The sequence below is a fragment of the Neospora caninum genome, chromosome VIIa (genome assembly GCF_000208865.1).
Source record: "Neospora caninum Liverpool complete genome, chromosome VIIa".
Taxonomy (NCBI): domain Eukaryota; phylum Apicomplexa; class Conoidasida; order Eucoccidiorida; family Sarcocystidae; genus Neospora; species Neospora caninum.
In genome coordinates this window covers 1948939-1959756 of record NC_018393.1, presented here as the reverse complement: position 1 = coordinate 1959756, position 10818 = coordinate 1948939, and the positions used below count along the sequence as shown (strand labels likewise).

The following is a 10818-nucleotide window of genomic DNA, read 5'->3' as shown; positions in this document are numbered from 1 at the left end:
CGTTGTGATGGCACCGTCAGACCTCGTCTTTGATCTCAACTGGGCACCACTCGTGCGGAGAAAGCCGCCATATCTCATGCCGTCTACGAGCGTTTCAAAACCAGTAGTGTACTACAGTAGTCGCACGTGACCAGAAGTGAATTGTCATGATTCTCTAACAATGGAAACAGTGGGCGCATTTCGCGGTCACTCTAAAGTGTTCTATGAAACTCTTGGCTACTTCAGCACGCGACAGTCCATCTCTACCGTGAAATGCGCAGAGACAAACGTATCAAGCGAGTGCAGGCGGTCTTCGTAAACGCCCCGTCTAGCAGCGAAGTCGGTAATGTTTCTCCACCTAAATGCAACCCATGCTATGTCACTGGCTTGTTGCACAGGTCGAGGTTGTAGAAAGGAAAACTTAAATACAGACTGGCCAGAACTGCGTGGTAGAGTGTGGATTTCTGTTTGGAGCAACTTTTACAAAGGAACAAGGAAAGGAAGGAAACACTCAAAACATTGAGGATTTGCTGTTGGATTGCGGAACTAAACAGACGCTCCAAACCTGCACACCCTGGAGTCGCCAGTCAACAGTCACTAGTGTTCGACGGAACTGGAGAAGACTGAATGGACCAAGTCGTTGTTACATTGAAAACAGGATGGGTGGTGGCGATAGAAAGACATCCCAGGAGTTCGTATGCCACCGTGGAGTACTAAGTTCAATTGATGAACTTAACAGGGAACCAGTTGTTGAACCTAAAGAAACACTTGATTCCAAGGATCCGAATGGTGCGTGGTAATAGTGCCCTTGATCTTCAGTCGCACACACTTTACTCAACCGTCACTAGCATCATGCGCAGGTTGACAACCAATTTGCCGTGTCTCAGTGCATGGACGTGAGCTTTCCCATCTTTCCCATTCAGTGTGCTTCCTGCCGCGACCCGTTACTGTGTCCTTTCGTCGCATGTGGTGGCGCGCCTCCTCTAATTTCGTAGGTCTGCGGACATGCCTCTCAATTTTTTCGTAGCCGTTCTCCTGGTGAATACCAGCGACAAGCGAACCACATTTGTGAGACAGCACTCAATCCCGCGTCAGGCATATCGCTGATTCGCCAGGTGCGAGAAACTGCTTTTTCCCTCTAGCACGGTTTCCATTCAGGGTGCCCGGAGCGTCTGGAACTTTGCTATTCCTGGTTTTCACCGCTGCCTGGTAGCGGTTGCCGAGCTCCTAGGTCCCGATTCGCCCACTGCTTGCACACATAATTACATAAGAAGAGATTCCACTGAGGCCTTCTTCATGTGTGACAACTGGAGGCACTGATTGTGCCTCGAACAAGCCTTCCAAAAACAACTACACAAGTGTAAATGCTTTGCAAGGGAGCGCTGTCTAACCTGCTGCCACACAGATGAGACTGAAGGCAGCTGTGACTGGCTACACAATGCTCCGAGCACGGAGCGACTTTCCTCAAAGTAAAACCAGAGGAATACACGGAAAAGCCCAGAATGTTTTTCGGGAAGAGTAGTGGTATGAGGAACAGAAGAAAATGGGAAACGCGTAGCCAGTGACAGTTCTCCAGCGTAGAGCTCAATTCTCGCGCATGCAAACAGCGGGTTCCACTGTACAAGCACTGAAAAGCTCGGGCCCGCTGCCAGGCCGATTCAAGACAAAACACTCAACTCAGACGCTCCGTGTACCCAGAGAGACTCTGAAGAGGATCGGCGAGAATTGCCCGAAAGAAGACAGAAAAGAACCTCTCCCAGTTTGGCACAGCACGACGAAAGTAGCGCGTTCCGCGCTCCCGGTATCCCTATAGTACGTCAATCCTGCCTGTCTCGCACGCCGCGCCAAAACAAACTATTGGAGCATTCTCTGGACCTGTCTATGCTTGTTTCTCTACTCTTCACGGTTCCTTTTCCGACAGCATTTGGTCACCACCAAATCAAGTTATTTCCTCCTTTGTGTCTGTATCGCCCCTCTGTATGGCCTCGGAAACTTTCGGCCATGTCTCACCGTACTGAGCCTGGGAAGTGAAAATGAGTCCTTCTGCATACAGAGTTTCTTGGCGTTGAATATGGCGTCTGCTCTGAATGACGTTTTTGCGTCTGCTCGACACACTCGTCGGAGGATGCCTTGTTCGCGTGGGGGGCCTGCCTCGTGTCCAGGTCCAAAAGCGTCGTTCCCATCACCTGTGGCCTTGTCGGGCTCATCCATATCCTCTTCGGACTGGTCCGCATATTTTTCGCCGCGCCACTCAAACCTGCACACTGCCGTTTTCTCGAAGCGGTCACCCTCGTCCTTTTTGACGTCATCGGCGACGGCGAGTTCTTCCAGGGGAATCTATTCACCCTCAACCCCGCCCAAAGCAGTCCCCACCGATACAGCTTTGCCGACACACTGTTGGCTGGCGGTGTCTCCTCCTCTTCCCATTGGCAGCGCTCACTGCTGTGCATCCGCTTCCGCTCCAGTGTGCCTTCAGACTCGGTCTGTGTCGCGGCTCTCATTCTGCTCCAGACCCTCGTTGACACTTCCACCTTCGCCTTCTTGTGTGCGCCCGGTCTCATCTCTACCTTTCTTCTTGCCCCATCCTTCGTCTTCTCTCCAGGGAACGGGGAGAAACGTCTTGTGTCGTCCGGCGGGACCAAAGGGTACCAAAGCCCGAAGAAGCAAACTTGGTCCCAAGCGCGCAACTCCTGTGTGGGCAGACTCCCACGACCAGTCGCGGGGATCTTGCCGTGAACCGGGACCGTCCTCGTTTAGATATGACAGCTTGGAGAGGTGCACAGGGTGTCCCCAGGTGACGCCTTGCGTTCGACCCCCTGGATCTCCACGATCAAGTAGGAATCTCTCGTCTGCCAGGTTGTCAACGAAGGTGGTGTCGCCCGTCGCCTCCGCCACATCTCCTCTCTTTCCTGTTCACGCCTCTGGGCCTGCTACTGTGTCCGCACGCTCTCTCCACTCCTGCTCATGCGGCGCGCCCTCGTCGACGTCTGCTCTTGTGTTGTCTTCCTACTCCTTCCTGCTCTCACCGTCTTTCCCTTCCGCCTTCCAGCCCTCTGCTCCGGCTTCCTCGTCTGGTCCTTCTTCCTTTTCTGTGTCTGCTTCCTTCGGTGATATTTGCCGGAACCCTCCTCGCTCCTTTCCCTCGGGCGGCTTTGGTGCCGCTTTCTGGCGGCCTGCCCCCCCACGCTCGTCTTCATCGTCTTCTCCACTCGCTGTCGACTCCCTGTGTTTTTTTGCTAGCGAGCCGAGATCCTCTCTGCCTGGAGGTGACCGCAGGAAAGAAGACGCTTCTTCAACCGGCAGAACAGGAGACTTCCGGGAGGGGCGGGAAGGCCAAGCGAACTCCCCAGATGTACCTGAAGCAGCAAGCACAAACGCAGGAGCGTCTGTCGCAGGATGTCCACCGCCACACGAAAAGCAATCTCCGTCGTTGGCAGCTGCCGGGGGATCGGGTGAATCTGAGATTGAATTTGTGGCGGGTCGGCATTCAGCAGATGAAACGCGTCGCAGCGATGGGGCTTCCTCGTTTGCTTCGTTTTGTTCTCCTCCTCCCTCGTCGGAGCCTCCTCGTTTTTCCTCAGCTCCGCATCGGTTGTCTCCCCGTCACCTTGGAGACTCAGATCCCTCTTCCACGTTACCGGATCAATCGTCGTTTTCCCAACACCCACCGGGTCCTCTCGAACTTCAGCAGGAAGACACGACAGCCTGGAACCACCTGCTCGATGATTTGCTCCTTCCAGCGTCTCCGCATTTAAAAGACTCGAGTCCAGAGGGTCACGCGGGCGTCTCCGAACGCCTCCACCGTCATCGTTCCCCTGGGTCTCCAGCCGCCCTGTCTCCTCACTTTGGGCCCCCTCTTTACCGGGCCTCTTTTTCTCCTCCTATCTCGTATTTTCCCCCATCATCTGCTTTCCCGTCTTCCCATTCGTCGCCGTCGCCTGCATCTTTCTCTCCTTCGTCATCCTTTCCTCTCTCTCGCGGTCCTTCGTTGGCTTCGCGCGCTTCTTCCCCCGGTCGCGTCCCGATCCACGCCTCCCGCGCTGAAGGCGCAGCCGTGGCGGCTGCGGCGGCGGCAGCGGCGGCGCGGAGAATGGCGGCGGTCGCTGAGGCCCTCGAGTGGACTGAAGAGGTCAATCGTCTCTTCGCCGGGGACAGAAAGGACAGAGGAACTCAAGCGATTGGAAGAACGGGGATTTCCGCGCGATGTTCCCGCGATCCGTCAGGACGGCACCCGGCTGAACCGCCTGATCACGCGTTGCGACATATCGCCCCGGCACACCTAGTTCGCTCGCCCGCCTCGACGCCGCCTTCCCCTCTGCCGCGAGGATTATACATGAATCACCAGTTTCCCGTCCTTGCGAATGCTGCCCTCAAGGGTTTGTACGATCGACTGTTTCGCTCGAGGAAACAGACGCTGCCTTTTTCAAAGCGGAAGAGAACCGGGGTGTCCAGACATCGTGAATGGGATCTTCGGAGAGGCGCCTTGCGTGCATCTTGTTCTACTCTACCGGACGCGCCACTGCTGCTGCGAACGTGCCAGAGTGAAAGCGGGAGAAGAGACAGAGTCTTTAGCTCCGGAGCCTGGCGTGACCACCAGCGCAGCGCAGCCCCGAGAATTTCTGGCAAAGGGATAGGACGAAGGCCAAAGAATAAGCGACGTGTTGGATGGACCGAAAGCCCCGCTGGGGAGGCAAGCTCCACCGCACTGGCTCACGCAGCCCCACGCCCTCTTCCCGCGGAGTTTCATTCGCCGGGAGCGCCCCGAGCCGACGCGTCTTCGGCGACTGATCTTTCTTCTGCGAGTGTTCGCCTGAGCGGAGAGAAGACTGACACGACCTCTCCAGTTTCCGAAGAGGGAGAGCAGGGGCAATCGCAAGACACGAGTCGAGACAAGAAAGCGGCCGAAGCCAGTTCCTCGGTGGCGGCGGCCGTGTCTCACCGTGCAGTCTCCCCAAAGAAAGAAGACATCCTGAAGGAGGCGCGTGAAGAGACGCGAGGAGACGAGGCGTTTGTGCGTATGGTGGACGCCGACCCTCAGACACCTGAGAGAGATCGCGCGCGCTGTGTCGGATCTCTCGGTGACCTCGAGAAAGGACGGACGGTAGCTTCGAGGCCACTCCCAGGAAAGATGCAGCGGGATGGATGTGTCTCCGCAGAGTCGAAGCCGGCACGAGCAGAAGGGACAGCGCTCGGAGAACCTGGAGACAGCGCGAGGGACTTGATTGTAGGCCGCGACGCTTCGGGCGCCAGTCAGGTATTGGTTACGGAGCCTCCAGAGGCTGGTGCACCCGTCCGTAGCGTGCGCATGCAGCGAGAGCCAGCTAAACGAGGCGACCAAATAACAGGAGAAGTTAGCGCAGAGCATGGAAGCGGCAAGGAAGGCCGAGGGGCGTCCCATTCGGTGAGTTCCTCGATGGTCGGGGGAGAGCAGCGGGCGAACGCGGAGACAGCCTGGGAACGCCTCGAGACGCACGGCCCCAGCGACGATAGGAATGCTACACAGGCACCAAAGGGGGAGCGCACTAGGCAAAAGTCCTCTTTGTCAGATGCGCTTGGTTCGCGGCTGCAGGAAGGACTTCCAGGGACACCTGACGAAGTCGAGCGGGCGGCGGAGACATTTCAGGAACCTGTGGCCGCCGCAGCGTCTCCGTCCTTTCCTCCTACGAAGCCGCCAGAAATCGCGCCAGCCTTTCCCTTTGTCGCAGAAGAAACTGTGAAGCCGGCGAAACTCGACGGTCGCTGTTCCACCAATTTGTTGGTGCTTGCCAAGACAGCCGAAAGCGTGGAAAGAAGGTTGTCCAGCGAAGATGTGTGGACGTGTCTGACGCGCCTAGCGTCTTCTCTTTCTGACCAGATTCGGAATCTCGTTTTTGCGTCTGCCTCCGAGCTGGATGGCCGCTGGTCGGGCGCCTCGCCCTTTTTCCAGAGAGTCTACGGGAACGCCGGAACGCACTTCTCGTTGCTCCGCTCGCGGCTGAGTGAGTGGTGCTATCAGAACGGCAATGTGTTGGTCACGATGGGCTCCGTTCTGTCGCTGACGGGGACGGTTATGGCGGATATGCGTCTGCTTCGAGGCTTCAACCTTCTCGCCGGCATTTGCTTTTTTTCGTACAACTACACCCGGAGGCCTTCTATGACCGACGCTGCGGCTTGGAACGTTGTGTTCTTTTCCCTCAACTTCTTCATGCTGTACCGCTACCTGACGGAGCACAACGAGGTCGGGTTCACGAATGATGAACTCGACGTCTTCGAGAAATACTTCCTCCCAGCAGGCCTCTCGCCTCGCCGTTTCCGCACCCTGTTATCGGTAGGCCAGTGGGAGACGCTGCCTGCAGGGACGGAGATCGCGCGCCCTGGCGAGCCGGCAAAGAAGCTGCTGTTCATTCTCAGAGGGAGAGTCGACGTGTACCAGCACGGAGACCTCCTGGAACACTACAATGGGAGCGACGGCGCCCCTGTCGTAGGTCTCGAGGCGTTTCTCTCCTACGTGTCGGCGCTGAGGCGCCTGGCTGCCCTCGGGGAAGCGACGAAGAAATCCAAGGCCTCGACGGGGGCGCCTGGAGCCAGTGGAAGTGATCCGAGCCCTACGTCGTCTCCCGTGACCGTCGCCGGAAGCCCACAGGCGGTGGGCGTGGTGCAGACGCCTAGCGGAGACGGGGGTCAGGGGTCGGCCAGAGCGGAAGACACGGAACCTCCGACTGCGCTACGAGAATATTCAGCGACAGGCGGCCCTGCCGAGACGCCTGCATACACAGCAGTGCTCAGTCGCGGAACCGGCGGCAATGGAACTCCGGCAAGCCGAGAGGGCGCCGAAGGAGGAGCAGGAATTGAAGCAGAGACAAGGCGGGAAGAAAAGGAGGGCGCTGACGAAGGCAACGCCGAAGGCCTTGGTTTACGAGGTACCCAGTCCAGTGTCTTGCCTCTGTCGTCTGATCCCACAGGTTCCCTACCGACGCCCGACGATCCCCAACAAGGGGAAAAAGGCTCTCGTGGGACAGGGGAGGGCGCGTTTACCAGAGACCTCGGCACAGGGCGAGGAGGAAGCGATGCGCGCGTCCCGGAGGCTCTGGGGAGTGAGGCGCCAAGTGGCGCTGCATGGGCTATGCCGACTAGGGGGCTGAACGTGCCAGAGGGGCCCGGAGAGAAAGAGGAGGAAGAGGAAGAAGAAGGCCTGCTCTTGCCGCCTCTCCAGGAAAGGGAAGACCCTGCCTCGACAAAAACAGGTGCACCCGAGGCCGCGGAGGGTCCAGCCGCCCACACTAGGGCGTCCTATTTCCACGAAGCCGCCGTGGTCTCGGAAGAAGAGGAGGACGAAGAGGAAGAAGAAGCGATTTGGTCACGTTTTCTGCGCTCCGGCCGCCGCCGCAGCCCACGAGGCATGCTCAGAGAGGAAGAGGCGAGGTCGACACAGGAAAAAGAAATCGCAGAGTCCCTCGAGTCGGGGAGAGCGTCTGACAAACGAGCTGTGTGTGTCACAGACTGCGACGTCCTTGTCTTCGATATCGAAACTGCTGCTCGATTTATTCTCGACGACCCCGTCAAAGTCGGCTTCCCTGTCCTCCAAGGTCTCACTTCAGTCCTCGTCGAACGGGCATATGCACAAGTGAGATACGAAAAACAAGCGCCCATGTCGGCTCCTTCAGTCTCTCCTCCGTGTACATGCGAGCATAAGGTGTATGCTCATGTGCATATTTTTGTTCTACATGCATAGGAATACAGATATCTACATGTATGTGTGTTTGCCAGTATTCGTTTCTTGCTGAAACAGACTATAGTAGTAGTAGTAGAACCGGAAGATATATTCATGCGTGCAATACCACGAGGACGTTTGCGGCCTATGGCTGCGAGGAAACTTGCGATTTCTCACGCAGGGGTGGAGGCGTTTTTTTTCAAAGACCCGTCCCTGCGGTGGGTGGTCGTGAGGGAGGGCGCAACTGGGCCCAACGATGGATCCGGTTTTTTTTTCTTGGGCTTCTACAGCAACTTAAACAGAGGTGCCGTGACTTTGCTTTTGTAGCTGCCTTTTCGGGATGTGTACCATATCTGTACCGACGATGTAGCAACGAGGAACCTGCATGTGGTGGGCTGAGAGACCGTGAAGTTGGCACATGGAAGAGCATCGAAGGGATCCGGTGTCGTCTCTGAAGATGTATGTTCGGTCACTTGCGTGGATGGCTTTTGCCCCCGAGTGTTGAAATTTCCCACATGTGCGCGTGTGCTGTTGCCACATTAAAAACAAAGTGCATATGGGGAGGGCGGTTTGACACTGTCCTTTTATGCTTGCCTTCCTGTTGTTTCCTCTGTTTGTGTCCTCAGTCATTGCGCCTGGCTGTCAACAACTACGACTCTGTCGTGGCAGGTGTTCTCGCAGATGGCGCTGTGCAGACCGAAGAGCGGAGCTTCTTGCAGGAGTGGAGAGCGCGGCGAGGAATCAGCGAGGCTCAGCACATTGAGGCTTTGCGTCGCTGTGGCTGGTCCTTGGAAGAGTTTGAACGCGGGGAGAGACACCGGTCAGACGGAGGCTTCGCGGGCACCGTCGGACGCGCATTGTACTCTGTGCTGACGCTGAGTTTTCTGAGGAATGGTGGCAGAGCGGCAGACGGCAGCCCGAGTGGCGGCGGGGGAGAGAAGGAGGCACAAACGCCGGTGGGAAGTGACGGGGAGAAGAAAGAAGAGAAACTGGTTGATGCAACCGGGGGGACGACTGCATTGCTGGGCTCGCGTTTGGAGGCCTCTTGGACCGGCGCAGAGAAGAAAGGCGAAGGCGCACAGGGAGCGCACGGACTTGTTCAGCAGGACAACGAGGCAGACAAGAGAACGAGTTCGTCGGATAGTGGCGAAAAGGGTTCTTTGCATTCACGCCTACGTGCTGGGACCCAACCGGGGCCGGCGGCCTCGCCCAGCGAGGCTGACAGGGAGACTGGCGGAGCACCGGGAGACCGGAAGACAGCTGAATGTTTTGAGGAAGGGAGTCCCACTCATTCCCGGAATTATTTGTCAAGAAAGACGGAAACAACCCCTATAGACCGTCGAGCTGTAGATGGGTCTGGCGGCTACACGGCTTAATGTGTACTGTAGGAATCGAACATTTTCGAACACTCAATCTGTAGGTATATATATATATATATATATATATATGTTCAGAATGTGCTACATCTTCATGTGAAACGATCCCCATTGATTTGCTGATGTGAGTACCCAGCATACACGCTGTGCTTGCAACTGGATAAAGTATGCGGGCTTGTGTATTCCACTAACACTTTGCATGCAGTAATCTTTGTCAATCTACAGAGTTTCTACATATTGGGATGGAGGGGCGTGTGGTTGGTATTTCCACTATGTTTTCCATTTCAGAAGCATATATACAGGTATTTTCGTCGCAAGAGCGTTTTTTGAGGGAAGGGTAGATTACCCCCCGTGCGCGAAAATTGGTGCCGGGGTCACAGCTGGCGGAGTTCGATGACACGCGGCGTCGCTGCCACGCCTGTGCACCGCTCGGCGGGCGACTATTGCACGAGAGTGCAGCTGTCTGAAGGACGTAGTACGCGTGTTACGCATCCACTGTTCTCAGTATCAAGTGAGGTCCGTCCACGAATGATTTCTTGCTACAGAATGGCGTCGCGAAAATTCTCGGGACATGCCCGTTTTTTGTTTCCGCCCCAGGATACTTGTCGACTGAATCTTGGAACGCAGGAGCCAGTACGTCCGACCACTCGGCCACGCTGAGCCGTAGAACTCAAAAAGAAACTCAAGAAAGTTTCTAGTATTTACTTCACGATCTGGCCGTCGTTTCTCACGTGCAGGCCTGCACTTGCTCGATCAAGCGCAAACGTTTATGGGTGGACGACAGATTTCAAAAAGACAGACCACAAAGAATGCATGATCTAACAAGGTCTGGAGAAACGAACTCTTCCGCTCGGGAATGCCCGCTCTCGAGTGGCCCATTGCACGTTTGGGCTTCATATTTATACATATATATACCTATATATATTATGTAGTTATGCACCTGACACGCTAATTGTCCCTGCTGGCGCAGAATAGAGTGAGACATTTAAGAGACCATATGAGATCCCACTCGGGTTAAAACTACAGGCTACACAACGGATGAGGCCTTGACGCGCGCCCCTACTATTCCAGGACCTACGTTTCCGTAGCAGCGAGCGTTCGGTATTCGTCTTGCTGCGACGCGAGAAACTGAATAATTAAACACCCTGATGTGCGTCTCTCCCGATAGCGTTCGTAGGAGCGTGCAGCACGTAACTGAAAAACGTTCACTGACTGTAGAACACCGTTTCGTGAAGATACAAGGCCTACAGAAGGACCCTGACAGTCCCTGTGCTTTCCTCGCCCACAAGGCTTGAAAAGTCACTCCACGTCATCACCCACAACGCGTTTAATCTGACTCGAGTAGCAGTGTCGCGGAAAGGAGAGGCGATCTCCTGCGGCCTGCTCATGAATTAGCTTTTTCCATCGGCCCCACCACGTCGTCACCCGCTACGACACACGCCAGATAACCTACACGACATCTACTTCATTTGACAACTCGTAAAGGCAAGGCCGCAAACCTAGTGGGAAATGTGTGTCAAAGTTGAGCAGTCTTAGAGCTTTTTGGAATAGTGTTGTTCTGGGAGGTAGGAATCAAGAACAGGCTTGGAACTCGGTGCACGTAAGTGTTGCTCTACCTCTTTATTTGGTGTAACAACGTATTACTCAAGCAGCATATTCCAATCGCCTCCATCGTCACACCCCTCTCTACGGCCTGCGCCAGCTCCGCGCCCTGTCCACGGTCTAGCAGTCGAAAAGAGTCACGAGATCTCAAGGAGACAACAGTCTCTCTCT

At 55.8% G+C, this 10818-nt stretch overlaps 1 protein-coding gene across 1 annotated transcript; it reads left to right on the top strand.

The window, feature by feature from the left end:
• Positions 1–2050: 2050 nt before the first annotated feature.
• On the top strand, positions 2051–9045 carry NCLIV_021450 (conserved hypothetical protein; the record flags this gene model as incomplete). The annotated part of the gene is made up of 2 exons (XM_003882340.1): positions 2051–7582; positions 8296–9045. 2 exons carry the CDS (start codon positions 2051–2053, stop codon positions 9043–9045), a joined length of 6282 nt encoding a protein of 2093 aa, XP_003882389.1.
• Between the last annotated feature and the right edge of the window lie 1773 nt (positions 9046–10818).